Here is a 22,762-nt window from a genome sequence, read left to right as displayed (position 1 = left end):
AGTGGTAATTTTTTTCTCCAGGAGATTCTTAGTGAGGATGTTCCTTTGCTGGTAAGTGGTGCACTGTTAAAAGAAACGCAGTGCCCTCGTGTGGCGAGATGCTGCATTGCATGCCAGGCTCGTTCTTGCTGCTTTTTTCTTTGGTTGGTGATCCTGCTGTGGGAGACTTGCTTGTGTGTAAGGTCTGTGGGTCGAGTATTTCCTGCAAAGGCTACAATGCAGAACTACAGTTTCACTTCTGTCATTTATATCATGATATGTAAATGCGATCACATGGAAATTGCCTTACATGGTACAGTGTTACATGATGCTTAGATTTGTCATAGAGAAACTGGTAACAATTGCATTCTGTTAGATAGAGTTTGCATTTTATCATATTTTTCTTTAAAATTGTGTAGCATCTTCTAAATGTAGAGAAGGCCACGTTTTGCTGTGTGAGATAGTGAAGTGCATATGGCCCATTGAGATGGCAAAACCGAAATGCTTGAAATTTGAAATCTGACAGCAAAATTCACAAACTTGAGTGAAAGCAGTATTGAGCTGGTTCATCCATTACTTCAGAAATAATTCTAAAAGCAGAGCTACTGCATTGTTGTCTTTGATCAAATCCTGATAGTCTTGAAGCTGATAAAAGTTTTGCCACTGACTTGAGCAAGGTTAGGATTTCATCCATTACTGTAAGTCATAACTTTAGTTTTGTCTTTATCTTCTGTAGACAGGCCATTAAAGCATCCCTTTACCACTGCTAGTGTGCCATGGAGCAGCTCCAGCTCTATTTCGCAATGCTTGTAGCCCTCTGAGTTATCTAGCAGATGGTCTTGTCAGTCTTTCCTCATATAAGTTGTTCTCATGAGTGTCTGAATTCTGTTTCTTAACAATATGTTTTTATGAAGAAAACTTCTATTTTTCCTATTTTTCTTTCTTTTTTTAATTCTCTTCCCCACTTTGGAAACTAGAAAGCAGATCGAGCAAAAAGGTTTGAGTTCCTCCTGAAGCAGACAGAACTTTTTGCACATTTTATTCAACCTGCAGCACAAAAATCACCAACGTCTCCACTGAAAGTCAAGCTGGGACGGCCACGGATGAAGAAAGATGAAAAACAGAGTTTGATTTCAGCTGGGGAGTATGTTTTTATTTTTATTTCTGGCTTCTTACAGTTTCAAACAACTTGGGCTTTTTAACATAATCTGTTTAGAGATTGAACATAGAAACTGTACTTTCAGTAAATCCAGAGCATTTCCTATTACTGGTGTATCAATTTTAAAAAAAAGCTTTGGTTTAAAAGCATCATCTGCTACATCAACATTAGTGTGACCTTGGACCAGAAATGCACTTTTAAAAGTTGCCTGATTCTTGCCATGTAAAATGCTTTGGTTTGTATTGTGGGGTGACTTTGGAGCACGAATTGAATTTCTTTTGTATGGTGTTGAACTAGAAGGTGCACTCCAGAAGTCCACCTGATATGACCCAGTTGCTAGTGGACAAGTCAGAGGGACCAGAGTGGGGCTAGACCAGGTTATAACAAGGCAGTGTGCATGTAGTGGGGATGTTGGATCCTCAGCACCAATTGTCCTGCTCCACTGGTCTGTCTGTGTTAGTATTGCAGCAGAGCCTGCCTGTAGTGCCTCTGAGGGGTCTTGGAATAACAATTAGTTTTTGGAATGTTTGCAAAATGACATTCTAGTTTAAAAATTTAATTTTTTTAAAAATTGGAATACGTGATTTTTCTGAACATTGTAATTATCAAGTAATTGAGTCTAAGGCCACCACTGATATGTCTTGTATTTCTGTGTCACTCATTAAAGAGTGCCTCAGAGAACTCATGATATTGTCAGATTATAGTTATGACTCTGAAAGAGAGGGCTTCTTAGCAGCCTTTCTAATTAAAGCTGGAATGACTCCTAAGGAATAACATATTAACAGGATGAGGGTTTGGTCAGGATACCAGAGCATCCACATTGTGGGTCAGTGATTGCTTCTGTTGTAACTTGTCTTTGGAGCTTGTAGCAGTGTTTTGAAGTGATTTTGTTCACACATCAGTGCTGGGTTCTTCCTTTAGGTACCGTCACAGGCGCACAGAGCAGGAGGAGGATGAAGAGCTCTTGTCCGAGAGTCGGAAAACGTCCAATGTGTGTATTCGGTTTGAGGAGTCTCCTTCATGTAAGTATGGTGTTAACAGTTCTCTGATTGATTTCATGTAATTAAGATCTGAGCAGATTGCAATTAAAATTTTCTACTTAGAATTAGTATTTTTCTACTTAGAGGAATCTTACATTTACAGATGTGAAAGGAGGAACACTAAGAGATTATCAGGTTAGAGGTTTGAACTGGATGATCTCATTGTATGAAAATGGTGTTAATGGCATTCTGGCAGATGAAATGGTAAGCAGTAATCTTTTGGAATTTTTGTGGCAATTAATGAGCAAAATTCAGCATTTAAGTGCTTATTGTATTTCATGTATGTGCAGTAGTATGCTTCATTCTACAACAGTCTGATTTTTCAAATCTGGAATTGTAATGAAAGAAATTATTTTGCAAACATTTGTGTAGTTTGCTTTAAACATACGGCAGAATTATATAGTAAGAAAATGGTTTGGAAGTATTTCTTTATGATATTTCACTTCAGCAGGTTTCTTTCCCCCCCTCTTTGTCAATGCAGGGGCTTGGTAAGACTCTGCAAACAATAGCTTTATTAGGCTATCTGAAGCATTACCGAAACATTCCTGGGCCACACATGGTCCTGGTTCCAAAATCAACTTTGCACAACTGGATGAATGAATTCAAGCGCTGGGTTCCATCCTTACGTGCTGTTTGCCTTATTGGAGATAAAGATGCCAGAGTAAGTGCTCTACATTTCAGAAATGTATGCGTTATTTGGCAAAAAATATCAGTTGGGTATGTGGAATTCTCCCTAAGCTACTTCCTTAATTACAGTATATTTTAGTAATCTTTAACTACATCAGTGTTGAAAATGCAAAATGTAATGCTTGTGACTATGAGGAAAACCTGAAAATCAGTAGATGAAATAATACACTCAATTAGATATAAGTACAACTCTTTGAGTTACGTGTTTTTCTATTGTCTTTCTGTTTGATTTTTGAACCTATTTTTTATCTCTCTTCCATATTTGCAATGTGACAGTGTGTACTCATTTTGCTTTATTGCACTCACTTTGTTACCTCTTTCTTCACCTTTTTTCAGGTGACTTTTTCCATTCTTTACTTGTATTTTATAAGCCTGCCCGGCGTTGTAACTAGGATTCTGCTGTAGAGCTTTCCATCAGTCATTGTAAAATAGATATGGAGTGTTTTTCTAAGCTGGATGTTTCTGTGGATTCTGTGGTTGCTCATGTGGATTGCATGGCTGCCTGTTACTGCTTGAGGATGGAAAGGCTCTAGAAAGGAAATAGGAGCTGGCAGTGTGGCCAAGAAGGCCAGTGGCATCCTGGCCTGTACCAGCCATAGTGTGGCCAGCAGAACTAGGGCAGTGACTGTCCCCCTGTACTGGGCACTAGTGACATTGAGGTGCTGGGGTGTGTTCAGAGAAGGGAACAGAGCCGGGGAAGAGTCTGAACAAGGCTTAGGAGGAGCAGCTGAGGGAACTGGGCTTGTTTCTGTAAGTGATAGGACAAGAGGAAATGGCCTCACGTGCACCAGGGGAGACCTGTCTGCGTGGCTTTCCCATAGGGTGATATTCTTTCGTGTGAAAGGATTTATATGCCTTGATGTGTGCCTTGCAAAACAGAGATGGGACAGAGGAGAGAGATATTTGGGGAAGAGCAAAGATAGTTGGGAGTGGGCTATGTAAGTTGTTTTGAAACACTTTTGTGGATTGTATCTTTGGACAAGTTAATTTAGAAGGTTTTTCCCCTTTTGGTTGTATGTACTGTATTTGAATTACAGAGAAATGGTGCTGAAGAGCAAGTAGTTAATTTTGAATGGGAGATAATTTGTGTTTTGCTTAACTCCAACTTTCTCTGTCCTTAAACTGCAAAGGATTGAAGGCTTTCGTTACAGTAACTTTCAGTTACTGAGAAGATGTTTCAGAGTCTTTTGTGTGCTAGTTTAGTGCATAAGTAATGGTGGTGGAGACAGCTTTCTCTGGATGCTATAAAAATTGTTCATATTTATAAATGTTCATTAATCCAGTTCTTCTGCTTTAGGCTGCATTTATCCGTGATGTTATGATGCCTGGTGAATGGGATGTTTGTGTTACATCATATGAAATGGTAATTAAAGAGAAATCAGTCTTCAAAAAATTTAACTGGAGGTACCTGGTAATTGATGAAGCCCACAGAATAAAGAATGAGAAGTCTAAGGTAAATTTGAAATTGTTTGGTACTTTGAAATTAGTTCAAAACAAAAAGATTGCATCTGGTTTGAGCAGATTTTAAGTGTTAGGTGGGGTGTTTTTTTAAAATAGAAGCAATAAGCTATTGGGTGGTAAATGTGAATTTCATAGGTAGCTCACTGTCTCTGAGTTTAATTGACGTTGTTTTAGATTTCAAAAACTGATTCACTGTGTTTAAGTGTAGATGGTGTTGATAACTATGTTGTGTTTCCAGCTGTCAGAGATTGTACGTGAGTTCAAGACAACAAATCGATTGCTGCTTACGGGAACTCCTTTACAGAATAACCTCCATGAGCTGTGGGCATTACTCAATTTCCTTTTACCTGATGTCTTCAATTCTGCAGATGTAAGTTGATGTTTTTAGGTACAGTGTTGTTATTTTGATTCCCAGGCTGCTGTCAGTAGAAGAGAAGAATGATCAGCCTAGCAGGAGATGTATGTTGTGGAAGACCCAGGTTCAGGGGAAGCTCTGTGGCTTACTGAACTGTAGACTTCTTTTATTTCTTTTACCATTAACTAAGTGGACTTTTTACTCGACCTAGTTAAAACAGTGCATTCTGCTGGTGTAGATGAGGCCTCAGACCAGTAATAGCAAATGTAATACTTTCAATAGTTCGAGCATTATGCAAAATTTGAGAAAGTGATGAAGTATCAAGAATATGAAGCATCCAAATAGGCATAAGCCTTTTTTAAATTTAGAATTTAAGTAATCTTTCTTCTCTTTGACTGTTAATGTTTCTTTGTGCTTGTATTACTTGCTTATGTTATTTTCACTCTGCTGTCCATCTCATTTACTTAAGGATTCAATTTGTTTGGTTTTTTTAACTTGTCCCATCGTCACACAAGCACTAAAGGGGAGCACTTGGACCGTGCAGTGATGAGCATGGAAAATTGTTGTGAATTAAGCACAGTATAATGGTATTTTGTCTGCAGAGTGATGTGGTTGACTCGAATGTTACAACATACCAGGGAGATGGCACAGAATTGCAGACTGATTTTTCTTTCATGGAAGTAATTTGTCTCAAGATTTATGCCACTCTCAGCTGGAATGAAAGAGAGTCAATATGTGTCTGTAAAAGTACTGATGATAAACTGTTCATACCAATTGTGCTGTTTCTTACCACAGGATTTTGACTCATGGTTTGACACTAAAAATTGTCTCGGTGATCAGAAGCTTGTAGAAAGACTTCATGCTGTAAGTAATTAAAGCTGTAATCACATGTCATCATTAGCATGCACAGTGTAAAAAAGAAAAACATTATTTTCCCCTTCATCTCAAAGTTGAAACGATGAACATGAAGGTATTTAGTTACAGAAATGCCTAGCAGAATTTTCATGAATTAAGCATTGGAGCTTCCTATCATAGATACTACTTTTTGTGTGTTACTATTTAAAGCAGACAAAATCTGAACATAAAATATGAAAATGAAGAATTGTGAGATCTTTTTGAAGCCATTTATTATTGTGAATAGTGCACTGATACATGTCATGCTAGTCTGAATAAAGGCATGCCTTTACCTTTGTTCTACTGTGCATGAGATAAGACATTTTTTGTCTTACAGTAGCAAAAGAAATCAGAGAAACTACAATATACATTGCTGATATTTAAAATATTGGTGTGCTTTGTCCCTGCTAGTGGAAATGAAACAGATCTTATGTTAAACAGGATTAGATTTTATAAACTTACGGGTTTGGCCCCTGCTTAAGATAACAACTGGGATGATTATGGCAATCCTTTATAGATACACATATTTATGTCTGAGTTTAGTCATTGCTGGACAACTTTGTTTTGCAGAATTTAGCAGAATTTTTCTCATGGAGTCACTATGACAGCAATAGATACTGATTAGTTCTGAATAAATATCAGATAATTGAATCTGTTAACTTTGTATGTGAAGCAGTCAATTTTATACATTTATCTATGTAAAACATCTTAATTTGTGTAGGTTTTGAAGCCATTTCTCTTACGTCGCATAAAAGGTGAAGTAGAAAAGAGTTTGCCTCCAAAGAAGGAAGTAAAAATTTATCTTGGGCTCAGCAAAATGCAGAGAGAATGGTGAGTTACTTACATCAAAGTAAGATTCTTTTCTGATTGTCTTGGTTTGAAAGACAGGTGTCTGCCTAGGAAGGCAGGAGTCTCCCTTGGAATGGAAGAAAAAAAATTGCAACCCCCTTCCCTCCGAATTATTATAATTTTGAAATTAAGGGGCTTTCAGGCAAAGGTATGAGGAATAAGAATAACAGTTCTCAGCAAACGGAACCACAAACCCAGTCCCAGCCTCTCTCGGCTGTCGGGCCCTTTCCCCTCGGGTGCAGTTCCGCTCGCAGCCGGCAGGGGCGCTGGCGGCTCCCGGTGAGCAGGGCAGGTGCGATGGTTCCCCCGCGGCTGCAGGGGGCGCTCCGGAGCGAGCTCGGGGAGCACGCGGCACCGGTGCCCTGGGATCCCGGGAAGGGATGGGACAAAAGCTTCACAAACCCCTGGGCAGCCGATCCCAGTGTCCGGCCGGACCCTCGGGAACAGCAGGCTGGAACGGCACGGACGAGCACAAATCCCGGGTGGCAGACGAGGTGTATGGAACTCCGGAGCCGCGGTGGGAACCCCCAGAGGTCTCAGCAGGCAGGGTGTGCGGGGCTACAGAGTAGTGAGGGCTCGAAGCAACAGCAGGGGCAGGGCAGCCACAGCCCGGCTCCCAGTGGGGCAGGGAAAGGCGGGCTTGGGAAGCCCTGGGGTCTCTCTCCGGTAGAAGGAAGGCAGCCGAAAACGCTGGGAACTGGCTGCCCACACCCCCAGGTGAAAGAGAGTAGCAAGATGCACCCCATCCCTATGGCCAGGTCTTTTGTTTTTCTTAAGCACCCAGTAATTTGTCCCCTGGCAACATGTATGGGGAAAGTTCCTTTAAGAGAAAAAGAAAACAGGAGGAGAACTAAAACCCCAACAGATAAACACTATAGCTTTTCACACTCATTTTTTTTCTTATAGTTGCATGTTAAGACAGGGAAACTTATTTATAGCTGTCTTTGGGGCTTTTTAAAAAATGCACAAGTTTCAAAGAGCTCGGGAAGGGTAATGAAAAGAGCTGGGAGGAAGAAAGCAGAAACTTTTTTCCTTCCTTAAGTTTATTTGAAAGAACGTATATGCCTCCTAAGCTTCCTCCTTTGATCCAAGTATGTATGCACCAAAAAGTCTTACATGAAATTAAAATAAAACCTTATTTTAGTAAGGTACATACCCAGAAGAACGTGAGACAAGGAGCCAGGTCAGTTGTAGCAGTTTCTGTCAAATAAGTGATATTTTTTTAATCCACTTTGTACTACTAAAATGAAAGTGTAAAATAATCCAGTGCATGACAGATCATTGTCGCTCACAGAGATTCCCTTTCATGTTTAGACATGGATTTATAAAGCCTTATTATCAGTTAGATGTTTTTGCCAACTTTCATAATATAGCTCAATGTTATATAAATGGCTCCCACATCCAAAAATAAGTAATTGGGATATTGCAGGGGTTCATTCGTGTACTAAATGTCAAATAAAAACTGGAAAGTTGTTCAAAACTGCTCTTAAAACCTCAGGTATACCAGGATCCTGATGAAAGATATTGATATCCTGAATTCAGCTGGGAAAATGGATAAGATGCGTCTGCTGAATATTCTGATGCAGCTGCGGAAGTGCTGTAACCATCCTTACCTGTTTGATGGTGCTGAGCCAGGCCCTCCTTACACCACTGACACTCATCTCATCACCAACAGTGGTAAAATGTTAGTTCTGGATAAGCTGCTGGCAAAACTCAGAGAGCAGGGTGAGTACTGTTCATGGACAGCAGTAATCTGAATGCTCCTTGTAAGTTAAAGTATCTTTCAAAAATAGCCTTTCCTGCAGCAAATGTATTCATTACTTTCTGTGAGGTTTTTGTGGAAAATGAATTTTCTGTAGATCTTAACACATGAAGAGAAAGAAATTTTATGGAAATGATGAGTAAGACGAAAAATACGGAGAAGTAGAAGGAAAGGAAGAGTAGAGCCTCCCTTCTCCTTTCTGTAAGAAAATTTCTGATGATAGGATTATTTTGTCTGTGCACATCAGTCATCACCCAATTTCCTTGTGATGGCTTGAAGTGTTCTCTTTCTTTGGTTATGTATTTCTCCTGTATAATTTATCAAGTAATATTCTCGAGTAGTCAAATTACTACCAGGAAAGTAACTTGAGAAGAAAGAGTTACTTAAATTAGACATAGTACAGAATATTTCACATAAATTCTCAGTCATACTCTGTAGTAGCTCTGTGATAAGATCAATGTGAAAATATAAAATGAACGTTGGAACATTCTGTGTTCTGTCAGGTTCCAGAGTTCTGCTGTTCAGTCAGATGACTCGCTTGCTGGATATTTTGGAAGACTATTGCATGTGGCGTGGGTATGAGTACTGCAGACTTGATGGGCAGACACCACATGAGGAAAGAGAGGTGGGAAAGCTGTATGCAAACAAGAAATGCCTTTGGTTTACACATTAGATTAATAAGTTATTACTTACATATATGTACGTAGCTGCATCATTGTTTAAAGTAAAGCAGAAATGCTACAGTTTTTAAAAGGCTGCCAAGGGTATGTTTTTCTTAACCAAAGTCCACAGTACATTTCATTTTTTCCTCAGCTAAATGAAAAACACAGTATGTTGTGGAGTCAGTATGGATTTTCTCGCCTGTCCAAACATACAGTTTCTTACTTTGATAAAATTATTTTTTATATGAAAATTGTGTAAATTTAAAATAAATTTAGTTGGAAAGCCACCAACATACTGGAAACTTGTGTGAAAGATCTGATACTTTAGTGACACCTTTTTTTTTTCTTTCAGGAAGCAATTGACACATTTAATGCTCCCAACAGCAGTAAATTCATTTTCATGCTGAGTACCAGAGCTGGAGGTCTTGGAATTAATTTGGCAACTGCTGATGTGGTTATTCTCTATGATTCAGATTGGAACCCTCAAGTAGATCTGCAAGCCATGGTGAGCTAGTTCTCTAATACACATTTGTTTGTTTAAGTTGTCAGTGTTCTATTTTGTGTAACTGTTTTCGGAACTTGCATTTTTGTTATTTTTCTTTACTTTTTGTATACGTAAGACAATACCAAGAAACTAAAGAATTGAATAAAAAGGGCATGACCAGAATTTGTGGAGGAAACTGTAGATTTTTGTCTGTAAATATTTGTCATCATTATTTTCATAATGGCAGATTACTTCTGTCAAAATACTGTATTAATATTGTTAATGGAATTATAGAATTATTCTTCTATAGAATTATTGCTGTTTTCAGAAGAGAACAGCAAATGAATAATGGAGGACTGTTTCCAAAATAATAACAAATAATTAGAAGCATGCAGTCTTATAGTCCTCTCATTTGGGAAGTTTATGCTTTTGCTTTTTGTTTGTGCATAAGCATAAAAGCATTTGGTGGTGATGCTGGGGGGAAGAGGGTTACCTTTGGGTTAAACCTACTAAAATATTCTCTTTCTGAGTGCTGAATGTAAAAAAAATAGATTCTGTAATTTGTTTCGTATGGAATAAAACTCATGTGATCCTTCTTGCATGGTTGGGAGGGTGGGTATTTGTTCAGTGGTTTGTAATTTAAAATTTTCTTTTAATGCACTTAAACACATCAAATATTTAATATGAATGGCTTATCCTTTTGATATGCATGCTTATTGCCAATAGTAGACCAACTTCCTGGAAGCTTGTGTGATTTGCGACCTTCAGTAGGGTTTTCAGGAAGAAATCAGTATTATGCAGGAGAATAAAAGATTTAGCAACTTGTATTTAAAGGACAGTCAGAAAATCCTGGTACCTACAGCTTAGAAGGCAGCTGTTTAACTTCTTTTTCTTCAAAAGGACATTTTCCAGAGAGGATAAACACAAGTTTTGTTGCGAATGAGTGTAGTGTGTTAGTCATAAACCTCATTTGCTGGCTTGGGACAAGCACAGTATTGGAGCTGTGGCTCCAGGAACTCTGCAAATGGAATTAATGTGCTCAAGCCAGGGATACAGAAGTTTCAGTACCTGTGTCAAGTGAAAGTATTCATTTGAAAGCAGTACAAGTGTATGCATGTATGTGGTGTTGTACCTCCACTTCCCAACTGTAGTCTGGACAAACATTCAGTTATCTTCGTTTACAATGAGGAAGATGCATTTATTGCTATGGAATGACTCAAACTTTAGAAGTGTAATAGCCAGGTATAAGTGAATATTAGAATACTGGTTTTACAGTGTTCTGTGCTCTTGAATAGTCAAGGGACCCAGAAGTACAATGCTAGTTTGAGGCTGCTGTTTCTGCAAGCTAACTGTCTATTGCTTGTGAGTTCTTGTTGCTGAACACTCATTGATTTATGTTTGTTAGGATCGTGCGCATCGTATTGGTCAAAAGAAACCAGTACGGGTGTTTCGACTTATCACTGATAATACTGTTGAAGAGAGGATTGTAGAAAGAGCTGAAATAAAACTGAGGCTGGACTCTATAGTTATACAACAAGGTATCAACTGCTATATATGTTTGTCTGCAACAGAATTGTTCAGTCCCTTAAAGTGTGGTTAAATAACTGTACAAATGTACAGCGTTAAACAAAGCAGGCCTTGTGTATAATAGCAGTGTACTAAGTCAACCTAATGTGAACAAAGTATTCACTTGTTCAGCTGAATTATTTTTAAATTCTGTTTTCCTGATTAATGTAGACATAGACTTATAGTAGGAGTCTAAATGAAGGAAGTAAACTACAGCTGAATAGATGTTACTTGGTTTTGTGTTATGTTAAAAAGAAAAAAAAGAAAATCGGGTATGTTCCCTGGCAGTTAAAATAATTATATACATATGCTTGCCACCACATAAGAGTTAACTGACAACAAAACACCTTTGTCTATTTTTGTTTAGAAGCTCTTAGAAGAATAGTTTGTCAAAAACGAAGGTACTCAAGCTAAGTTTTTAGGGTTGTTCGTACTTACTAAAGGGTGGGCTACTGAAAGGATGATGGTCAAAATTTTGATAGCATGAGAAGAAATGAGATAGGATAAGTGAAATTTTGGAATAGAAATTCAAATTTTGGGAAAAATAATCAGAAAATTGGGTTGAAATCAGTGAACTGGGTGTTGAAAATACCAAGTACTTCTTAGTGGTTATTATAGAATACTTTGTAATTTTTCATCTTGAGAAAAGATTGTGATCTTAAAAGTTCAGCTAACTTTGTAAGAATAAGATCTTAAATGTAAAACTTGGATTATCTGAATGTGAAACATTTTTGTGTTATGGCTTGAGTCAAAGTTATTTTTTTTATTTTCCCCAAAGTTCCTGACTTCCATTTATCCTCATCTCGAGTGAAATGTATTTTTTCTGCGTGGTTGTTCTGTCTTTCCTTTCCTGTTCTGTCAGTGAAGTAAATAAATCCACTGTTTGCATTGTCCTACTAGAACTCCCATATTATAACTTTCAACACATTTCTTGTGATTGTAGGAAGGCTCATAGACCAACAGTCCAACAAACTGGCAAAAGATGAAATGCTGCAGATGATCCGGCACGGAGCCACGCATGTGTTTGCTTCCAAAGACAGTGAGCTGACAGAAGAAGATATAACCACTATTTTAGAAAGAGGTGAAAAGAAGGTTAGAGAACTGTTTCATATGGAATACAAAATATATATGCACAAAATGGAATGAGATCTGATGATGTAAATCCATTATTACTTTACCATTTGTGCAGATTTTAAATCTTGTGAAAGTTTTGAAGGAGTAGAATTAGTGATTATAATTATATTCAAGGTTCATGCTCTGTGCATCATATCTTAAGCACTGCTTATTTTGTTGTGTTTTAGAAAAATGTAAATTTAATGCCAACAATTCTGGGAGACACAAAATCTTTATGGAACTTCATTAGGGAATAGATGGCTCTGTGAAAAAATGAACTGCCATTTCAGCTCCAGAGAGATGGGCATAAATTTAATTTAAATTTTAAACTTAAATTCTACGGTTGTAGGACTACATCCCAACATAATATATTTAGTTTAATGGGGAGTCTTGAAGTTAAATTGCTGTAAATTGAAAAGGACAATGGGTATCTCCTTTTAGAAGAAAATGGAAATAAAAGTTGAAATCAGAAAAAGATGTTGAGAATGTTGTAGTAATGATGAAAGCTGTTTTTTTTCAGAAAAGATAAAGTAGCTTGAGTGAGCCTAAAAGTATCTTCTTCTCTTTTTAGACAGCTGAAATGAATGAACGATTGCAGAAAATGGGAGAGAGCTCCCTACGAAATTTCACTATGGACACAGAGATGAGCTTATACAACTTTGAAGGTGAAGATTACAGAGAAAAACAAAAGGTAATTTTTCATAGTGCTTAAGACTTCAGTTTAGAGGTGCAAGCATAAAAGCCACACTATAATTGTTATGACTGTGAAGGTTGTTCTAGAGAAGTAAGGAGCTATTGAAAAATTCATTTGGCTCTGCCCAAGCATTAATATTCTGAAATTTTGTTAAACTAGCTTTCAGCCCCACTGTTTTTTCATGGTAAAATCTGATAATATTGCTCAGGTGTTACCCCTTTTGCAGCAAAACCACTGTGTTGCATCCTACTGTACTGCTGCAGTCAGTATTATTTTGCTATCGCATAACTGAGGGTAAAATACAGGCCTGACAATGACTTTTAATGTGGATCTTGGACTTGAGTCTGTTTTTGCAGTGAAGGTTTTAGTCACAAGCATTAATTTGAACTGTTTGTACATTGATTTTACCCAATAATAGAAGGATCATCCCTACAAAGAGGTATTACTCAATCCCACAATGTTCCCTCTGCATCTCTGTTTTGTACAAGATCTGTAGTGAAGATATCCTTAAGGTCTTACCTGGAATCAGATATGTGAGTTCTTACTTGTTACCTACAAAATGCCCTTCTAACTCAGGTTTTTTATTGATTTTGAAGAAACATCTAGAAAAATAAATTGTTTGGTGAGAATATAGTACAGTGTGTAGGTATATACATAAAATTCTTTGTGTTGATAATTTCATTACGAGAAGTGAGTTAAGTGCAGCATAGTATGAAATACACTTTAGTAACTTCAAGGATTTAGTTAAGATTAATTGACTGCTAATGGATTTTTTGTCTGTGTTGTAGCCTTTAGAGAGGTTATTCATTGTGATAGTTAGAGAAGAAGCAATTTATTCATATCACAAGAAATTAGAGAATTCAGAGCCCAAGTCCTCAGCCCTTCCATTGTGTTTTGGTAGATGGAATCATAACCCTACTCAGGTGTCTGAAATACTTAGAATACTGTAAAAAAAATAGGTTCTTGCCACTGCACTGCCTTACTTATTATCTTTTATGTGCTTAAATACTTGTTATAATAAGCTATAATTTCTAGCTTATTTTTGAGCTCTATTGTAGAGTGTCCAAATTATTGAGCACAATCATTAGATTTGCTGTGCAAAAATACATTCCTGTTTTGCAATGCCATATTAGTCATTATTCTTGTGACTTTAGGGAAGCAGACAGTTACTTTAGTAGTTTTTTATTCTGTTCTGTGTTAAGCTGAGCATGATGGAATGGATTGAGCCTCCAAAAAGAGAACGCAAAGCCAATTATGCAGTGGATGCTTATTTCAGAGAAGCCCTACGTGTCAGTGAACCAAAAGTCCCCAAGGTAAGAAGTTGGCAAGTATGGAGTGTTTTTATGTCATCTTTTGGTCCTTCTTTCCCATGCCGCATCCCCTGCTCTACCCCAATATATTTACAAAGTCATAGGTTGCCACTGCTCTGAATTATGGTAGTTTACTTGCAGAAAAGTTAAGCTTCTATCATGTTGATGTGTCTGTATGTTTTTGAAGGCTCCACGACCTCCAAAACAACCAAATATTCAGGATTTTCAGTTTTTCCCACCACGGTTATTTGAACTTCTGGAAAAAGAAATTCTGTATTACCGTAAGACTATAGGATATAAGGTAATGCATTTTTCTTCTTTTCAAACCAGTGAAATGTATTTGTATTCCTTTTTGTAAATTTGTTGCAACCTTGACTTGTCAACTTACTGTGAAAGAAATGGCTTAAAGCCTCTATTCTTCTGTTTCTGTTCCACTGAGGAGCAGAAAAAGTAATCTGTCATTCTTTCCTTCACTAAAAATTCCATATCTGTGTAGCTTTGTGTTTTGTGGTGTATTCCTAACGATAAAATAGAGTAGGAAAAAGAAAGACAGTTGTGATGCTTCATATGCTCAAAAGAAAATGTGTGACATGTGGTCTAAGGTGAGGAAAATTTGGCTAATAAAAGGTCACCTTCCAGGGTATGATGTTTTTAGTGAAAACTTTTGTCTTATTTAGAAAAGACCTTCATATCAACACAAAGTCACTATTCTCTTAAGTAAAATGACATCGATTTTCCTTGGATTTTGCTGGGATATAAAAGGTTTAAAGGTGTGGAGAAGTCTAAATGTATTACTACTACAAAAAGGGAGACAACAGACTTCTCTCTTTTCCTTTTTTTTCCCTTCCTACTGTGCCTTAGCTGAATTTCTCCCTTTTCCCTGCTGACATTACTGGACAAGCAGTGAACAGATTCTGTTTTAATGTTGTGATCCTTACTTGGACCAGAATAGATTGAGTAAACCAAATGGATTCCCTGCTTCCAGCCAGACATGTCTGTAACTTGCTTTAAAAAGCCCCAGGTTTCATGACAGTTTACAGCAAGAAAAAACCACCTATAAAATGTGTTGGAGAATATAAAATTGTCATACAAAGCAACAGATAGAAAATTGGTGCTGCCAGACAGTAGAATTAATGTTAGCAAAATGTATTTTTAAGAAAAAGCAGAAGGTATCTTAGAATCCTGTTTGCAGCCAAAAGAATTTCATGGGGATGGCAGATAGAATTAAGTATGTAATTAGTTTAGGGAAAGAATTTATTCAATTAATGCTCCAACAAAGAAGGATGGGAGAATTGCTAATGTTGACAATATGAGTGTAAAAAGAGGTGTTTCAGCCCTGTTATGGAAACCTGTCAGACTGGAAAGGTCGAACATGAATAGTTGTTATCTTAAAAAGTTAGTTTGACTGTTTACTGGTGGTGAAAGTGATAAATATAATTAAATTTGTTTTGCTTTGAAATGGAAATATGAGTATTGCTCTTTCAATCTGAAGAGAGTTTATTATTAAAACTGAAAACTGCCATAAAGAGTATCAGAAGGTATCCAATAGGCAGAGACCAAGCTTTATGTGTCAGTCTTAATTTAAACCAGTAAAGTCAAGAAGATTTCTTATATATTAAAACCAGCTAAACAGTTCTTATCTTCCACTGCCTTTTGCTGCAGAAATATGTAAGGTCTACTAAACCTTTACTGAATACTGGTTTCTGACTTGTTTGCTGTTACGTGCAGTGGAATTGGAATACAGTTGAAAGGTCACAAATACTAAATTGGTCAGTGTGGAGAGGGACAGATCAAATGTTGCTTGTTCTTGTTTACATTGTGTTGTGTGTCTGGTCCTTCCTTTGGCAGCGTGCATGGCTTTATAGTAAACCTGGCAGAACTTAGTGTTTCGCTGTAGTTATAAAACATTCTAAACCACTGAATGATGGAAAGCAAGTCCTTTGCTAGGGAAAGCTGCCACTGAAATCAGTGACCTGTGACAGCTCTGCCTCTCACAATATCCCGTGGTCATTGTGTGTAGGAGTGGTGGGTTCAGGGCATAACGAACTTAGAACTTAAATCCAGTCCTATTTTTGGGAGGAGAGGTTTAAGCAATGAGATTTGAATCTAGGTAGAACACATTTGGTAACTTGCACAGATCAGTGCTTCTAAAATGCAATCTTTGAAATAACATTGCTGTACTACTGCTTTTTGATTCCCCTGATTTTAGGTCCCCAGGAATCCTGACCTTCCAAATGCAGCTCAGGTACAAAAGGAGGAACAAAAGAAGATAGATGAGTCTATGCCTCTGAATACTGAGGAGAGTGAAGAGAAAGAAAAGCTTCTAACACAGGTAAAATAAAATCAGCTGAAGTATTTCATCATAGGTTTTTGCTAGTGTGGAATATCAGTACTAATAATGGTAAATACACACAGGAAAGCTATGCTGATGTTATTGAAAGAAGAAAGCACACAACATGTAATGATTTTGATTGGTTTTGCTTTGAGGGATCTTTCCTGTCCTTGAACAAGTTTACATCTTGGTCATCTACTGTTTCCTTGAATGTCTTTGAACATTTCTGAGGCAACAACTTGTATAGTAGATGCACTACCCAGCAATACATGCAGAAAGCCAATCAGTGGGTTTCTTGTACATGCATATGGCTTGTGTTTTTTTAAATCAAAAAGGGTTTGAATCAGGACAAGCCTGTGTCAACATACATGGTGTTTATGCAGGTGTCTAAGGCATGTCACATCCATAATTTTGTCCCAGTTGAGTTGTTAGGCATGTTCCTTTTATACTGGGACTGAATCCCTGTCACTGGCTAGTTTCTGGACCTTTTGGCTGGTTACCCTGCTGAGTGGGCTTATTAAAAGCTGATTGTTAAGGAGAAAGGTGTGTCTCAAAGTAACAGGATTTTTTGATTCAGAAAATTTTCTGTAAAAGAATTGAGCCTAGTGTACCTTGGAAGAAAATTGCAAGGTCACAATTTCACTATTAATTTCACATATGTATAGCAGAGGAAATATTTAAGCCGATGTGCTGATATGCATATCAGTACTGCTGTTAATGATGAAAAAGAAATACTTGTATTGTATTGTATATTAGACTCACTCTGAAGATGCTGTCTAATTGTGGAGTGAGTTTATTCAGCTGGAGAACTGACAAAGCTCCTTGTAAATACATTTCTGTGATGAAAGAAACTCAATGCACTACAGATTATTGCCCAGGCGTGTGATTGTCTTGTTTGTTCTTGGTGTTTCCTGCTTTCCCTGTCTTTAAATTGTAATGTTTCTTTCTTGGATGATGTTTTTGTGCGTTTCATCTCGCTTGTTCAGTTTTGGATTGATTACCTTGGTGCATAACAAATTCTCTGTTTGACAGTGCTTTAGAGTTTCCATTTGATTGCATCTTTTTGGACTAGAGATGGTTTCTTGACATACTTATACTTTCATCCAGCTGTTTGTCTGGTTCCAGGTTTGTAAACATCTGAAGTAGGAGCTCTTGCTTTAGATACTTGCACTGCTCTAAGAACTTGTGATGACACTTGCATTGCTGCACCCTGTGCTCCTCTGAAGTGTGGTGCTTGTATCCACTGAAGGGCGACTGTCACTGAGCTGGTTTCTTTGGAGAAGTATCACAAAAACTTTAAAAAGAAAGGATAAAAAGCTCTTACTAATGCACATGAAGTCATGCCCAAAAATAACTCTTTAGACTTTTAATGATTCAGTAATAAACCCTGGATAATGCAAGTTTATGGAAATCCTGAAAGACCATTAGCTGCTGTAATTATGTGATGTTGCAGAGGAGCAAATGGTACTTACCTAAATCAAAATTTTGGAAAATGTTTCCCTTTGACCTAATAATGCCTTCTTGCTGCTTACAGGGTTTTACAAACTGGAATAAAAGAGATTTTAACCAGTTTATTAAAGCTAATGAGAAATATGGTCGTGATGATATAGACAATATTGCCCGTGAGGTGGAAGGAAAGTCACCTGAGGAGGTCATTGAGTACTCAGGTTTGTGATATTTTAAAATGTATTTATTTCCTAATACCACTGTATTACCATGATTTTTGCTACGTGTTCTTTTAAAATTACACGATAGAGAATTTGGATGCATGGAAGAATTTTTTTTTTTTTTAGAAGAAAAAATTCTGTTAAAAAGGTTGATTTTGCAGCATATAACTTAACACCTACAGCTGCCTTTATCCCTCCTTAGTCAAGATTTAGAATTTGACATAGTTAATTCTCACTGATAACATGGACTTGTGGAATTGTGAAGCTGCCTTATAGTGGCTATTTTAGCTAGTACACTGTATCTTTCTTTTGTATTTACACAGTGCTTTTTAGATTTCTTCCTCTTGCAGCCTTGGATGTAATTTTACCAAACACCTTCATAAAATAAACTTTGCAATGTTCCTCCTATAGTTGAAAAGGAAGAGCTCCACAAGAGTTCCATTCAAAGTGTTGAATTTATTTTGGGTTGACTAAAAGATATATCATTGGAGAAACCACAAATGAGTAGCTTTTATAATAGAGAGACTAAGTATCCTCTGATGTTAGAGATAGCTAGTGAAAACAAAAATATGAATGTGTTTCACTGTTAGACTGGCAGCTCTGTTTCACCACTGTTACGGAAAGCATCCTTAAAAGTATTTTTTTCAGAGTTTTACATGACTACAATTAATTATGTTGAATGTAAATTTTGTTAGAATTTTTACTAAGCCTTTGCTTATAGTTAAGCTTTAAAGATATTGAATAAAGAGTCTGTGCAAGCTTGTTTTTTGGCTAGCATAATAAGCTGGAGAGCATTAGCTCATTGTTCATGATTTAATGGAACCACAGGCTACATTTATTTTTTTTGCCAGAGTATCTTAACTGAGTAAAATAGTAAGAGTAGAGGAAAAGATTATATTCAACAATTTTGTTTTGTGTTTTTAGCCGTTTTCTGGGAACGTTGTAATGAACTACAGGACATTGAGAGGATTATGGCTCAAATTGAACGAGGAGAGGCAAGAATTCAGCGGAGGATCAGTATCAAGAAAGCCCTTGATGCCAAAGTAATGATTCTAGGTTTTTTGTTTACTGCAGCTGACTTCTTCCAAAAAATTTCTTCAGAAAAGTAATAGTTGGGGATGGGAGTTCTTTTTATGCAGCATAGGTAGCATACCATCTATCAGTGATCTACAGTAATGTGCAATAATTCCTTGATGAAGCACTGTGTGTTTATTAGTCCTTATTTTTGTTTTGCATTCAGATTGCAAGGTACAAAGCACCTTTTCATCAGCTGCGTATTCAGTATGGGACAAACAAAGGGAAAAATTACACGGAAGAAGAAGACAGATTTTTGATCTGTATGTTACACAAGATGGGCTTTGACAAGGAAAACGTGTACGAGGAGCTGAGGCAGTGCGTGCGCAACGCTCCTCAGTTCAGGTTTGACTGGTTTATCAAATCCAGAACTGCAATGGTGAGTACCACTTCCAGGGACTAGGGCATGACATGAAGTGTCTTGTTCCTTTCTTTTAAGCACCACCACATAAAATTTGGGTTTGTGCTGGAACACTGGTGTTCAGGAAACAAGTGCTGAAAGAATAACTTAAGGTTTTTTTATTTTCGTTTCTATTTTTTTTAAAGTAACCTTTTCCTTTAGTACAGCAAAAACATTCCAACTGAAACAAACAGATTAGAAAACCTGCCAAGCTGAAGTCCCATGTCATCCAAAGGGATTAATGCAGAGGTAGACTAGACTTAAAAATATCCTTGTTAATTTTATTGCAAACTGAGTGTTTTACCAAACAATGTCTCTTAAAATATGACTTTTTTAGAATTTTTGGATAATTAAACACTGAAAATATCTGAATAATATACTTGGAGAAAGGAGCAGGTTTTCTAATACAGTATTTAATAACAGCATGAGGAAAGTTAGTGATTCACATAGAAATTAATCATTGAAGCAACAGGTTGAAAATGCACTTTGCATGGGATAATCCACATTCACAACTACAAGTGCTTAAATTTCTTTATGTATACTTTCCTGAAATTTTTGTTTGTATTTAGGGAATATAATACAAGGTTAATAGCAAGTCTAGACTAGTACTCTGAATGTTAGAGCAGAGCCATTGATTTTTAATTCAGTCATTAAGCAGGAATTGATAACACTAACAGAAGCTTTGGTGGTTGCTGGTATGTGGGTACCAGCATCAGAATATGGGACTCTTGCAGTGATAAAAAGCTGTTGGATCTGTCTCAAAATTTTTGCTCAGCTCTTTCTACTTGTTTGTCTTCATTTCCTGACCTCAGGATTTGCTTATCTGAAAGAATGTTCTTTCAGAGTTCTGGGTACTGTACTAAGAATAAATAAAACATAAGATAAAATATTTAAAATTGTGTTTGAACAGCTGGGTATTTGCTTTTCCCAGTACCACTTATAATTATGCAATACAATTTTTTACTTGATATTTCAGCAGTTAAAGTGCTTCTGGATAGTGCAGCAGTTAGCCCTTAATTAAAAAGAATTACAAGTGTTACTTACTAAAATGTCTGTTTGAAGAAATACTGGATTTCAAAATTACAGCCATAAAGAGAGAAGCCTCCAATATTTAGTACATTAAGAAGTTTCTTTTAAGTTGTCTGTGCAGGAATCCATTTAAATAAATCATAGAAATGGGTACTAGAAATTAAAAATGTAGCTCAGTGTTTAATATTAGTTGATATATAGTTGTCAGGGGTAGAGTTAAATATTCAGTTTAAATCTTGCAGATCCTTATGTTCCGTATACTTTTCTTTTTAAAGGGGATAGAAATCATTTGCTGAAGTATAGAAGTATGTTCTGTGGTGTCTTAATGCTGAAACTGACACACTGGGAATATAATGAATCTGTTGGCTTAGATTTTCTCTTAAAATTCTATCCATTAATATTTTTAGTTTTTCTGCTACTACACGGTTGAAAAAGAATATTATGGAAATACAAACTTAAAACAATCTTTCACTTTCAATGTGCATTTAATTTTCTGAAATGTTCTAAATTAGCATGCTCTCTATGGTTTAGTAATATAGCTGATATATTCTAATATCTTGGCATTTGTGGAGGTATTAATTTCTATGGGTCCATTTTGCACTAGTTCAGTGATTTTTTTGTAAAGAAATGTGCTGGAAAATCGCATAAAATCACATATTATCACATAATAAGAATAATGAATGCAGTATAAACAAATATTTATAGAGGAGTCAATAAATTCTGTGAAAGTGGAGGGGCTTCTTAGAATGCTGAAACTTACATGTGATCATTTAAACTCCTATTAAACAAGATAAGAAGGACAGCATAATTCTGAAAAGAGTTTAGTAGGCTCTTTGACAAAACTTTGTGTTGTAACCACTAGATGTCTCTTGAATTCCATATAAATAGCTAATTTATCTTCCATCTTATTATTTCTGTTTCTTCTCCTGAAGATTTCTCTTTGAAAAACAAATTCTGCTTCATTTAATTATTTCAAAATCAGATGGTTTATCCAAAATGTAAGTTTTTAAAGATATCACAAGTGCCAAGATTGTAAATTTTTTTTTTCTTTTTAAATTGAGTTCTTTTTTTTTTTTTTTTTTTTTTTTTTTTTTTTTTTTTTTTTTTTAATTTCTGTCCATGCAGGAAGAATGCAAAATATCATGGCAGCAGTGAAGCATGTATCTGTTCTCTGAAGTCATAAATTATGCATATTCTCTTTTACCTTTCTGCAAACATTCCCCAGCATAAGACAAATGACTCCTTAGTAAATACAGGAGTATCGGGCTGTGGACAGAGCTGAGGGCTGCCTTTGCTCCCAAGTCAGCATCTCTGCCTCCAGCCATGTGGAAGGCAATGGTTCAGTGCTCCCATCTTATTTATTGCAATACAGGTCTTTATAGCTGTGAAGGGGTGAACAAAGTACATCTTCTGTCTTTCCATCCTAAAGAGAAAAGTATCAGACCACACAGAATAAAAACTCATCTCTGAAAGTGCAAAGCATTTTAAATAAGTGTATTTTTATAACACTAAAATGGAATGCAGCAGTCCATATTGAAATTTCAGTAGCTCAGTGCAGGATTTATCACTCAGATTCTTTCTCATGGTAGATGTACAAGAAACCTGTGTGCATGTCACATCTTACTGTCAGCTGATTCTGTGATTCTCCAGAGAAAATTGTTCTTGAGTCCATCCTCTGTCCACAGCAGATGCTTTGGAGCAGTAGTCCATCTGGAAGTCTAACCATGAATATGAACACTTTGTAAATGTATGTGTTTATGCAAGCATTTGTGCCCAGGAAAAAGTAGGATCTTTCTGAGTGCCTTATGGCAAATGGATCAAGGTTATTTCTTAGTCCTTTCTGATTAGTTGCTTGTCTTGAGTTTAACACAGTCCGGTTTCTCATATGCTAGAAAAAATCCAGCTGATTATTATTATCATGAGGCAGCTTGTCATCACTCTTTACCTCAGCTCCTGAGTGCAATATACACAAATTTAAATGATATAAAATACTTCTGGCATATTGACAAGCATCATTCTATATTGGTCATCTTTCATCTCTGTTCATCTGTAGTGTGTAGGTTTTTGGGACAGAGGCTCTCTTTTGTTCTATGTTTGGGATTGCAATGTATGTTGGGATGGCTTGAACTCGAGTTTACTCAGACTTGTTGCTTTTTTATCTAAAAATTGTTGTTTGGGTGGAATTTGAGGAAGTTTGTTGGTTAAAGTGAGAGTATTTTAGCTCCAGGACTGTCACATACCAGGG

The 22,762-nt window shown here is 36.7% G+C and overlaps 1 protein-coding gene across 1 annotated transcript in view; it reads left to right on the top strand.

The window, feature by feature from the left end:
* Positions 1-22,762, top strand: part of SMARCA1 (SWI/SNF related, matrix associated, actin dependent regulator of chromatin, subfamily a, member 1) — a 34,931-nt gene that overhangs the window by 5,473 nt on the left and 6,696 nt on the right. Inside the window, exons 3-22 of the mRNA XM_032123779.1 lie at positions 957-1,123; positions 2,060-2,160; positions 2,282-2,382; positions 2,660-2,839; positions 4,163-4,318; positions 4,565-4,696; positions 5,477-5,545; positions 6,297-6,406; positions 7,923-8,149; positions 8,690-8,811; positions 9,201-9,353; positions 10,738-10,870; positions 11,842-11,990; positions 12,583-12,702; positions 13,908-14,018; positions 14,203-14,316; positions 16,225-16,347; positions 17,882-18,014; positions 18,939-19,057; positions 19,255-19,467. Coding sequence (XP_031979670.1) covers positions 957-1,123; positions 2,060-2,160; positions 2,282-2,382; positions 2,660-2,839; positions 4,163-4,318; positions 4,565-4,696; positions 5,477-5,545; positions 6,297-6,406; positions 7,923-8,149; positions 8,690-8,811; positions 9,201-9,353; positions 10,738-10,870; positions 11,842-11,990; positions 12,583-12,702; positions 13,908-14,018; positions 14,203-14,316; positions 16,225-16,347; positions 17,882-18,014; positions 18,939-19,057; positions 19,255-19,467 — 2,733 coding nt within the window. The remainder of the gene's footprint in view (positions 1-956; positions 1,124-2,059; positions 2,161-2,281; positions 2,383-2,659; positions 2,840-4,162; positions 4,319-4,564; positions 4,697-5,476; positions 5,546-6,296; positions 6,407-7,922; positions 8,150-8,689; positions 8,812-9,200; positions 9,354-10,737; positions 10,871-11,841; positions 11,991-12,582; positions 12,703-13,907; positions 14,019-14,202; positions 14,317-16,224; positions 16,348-17,881; positions 18,015-18,938; positions 19,058-19,254; positions 19,468-22,762) is intronic.

Source organism: Corvus moneduloides, chromosome 14 (genome assembly GCF_009650955.1).
Source record: "Corvus moneduloides isolate bCorMon1 chromosome 14, bCorMon1.pri, whole genome shotgun sequence".
NCBI classification, from domain to species: Eukaryota; Metazoa; Chordata; class Aves; order Passeriformes; family Corvidae; genus Corvus; species Corvus moneduloides.
The sequence above is the reverse complement of the archived record's forward strand: the minus strand, read 5'-3'. Positions and strand labels throughout refer to the sequence as shown.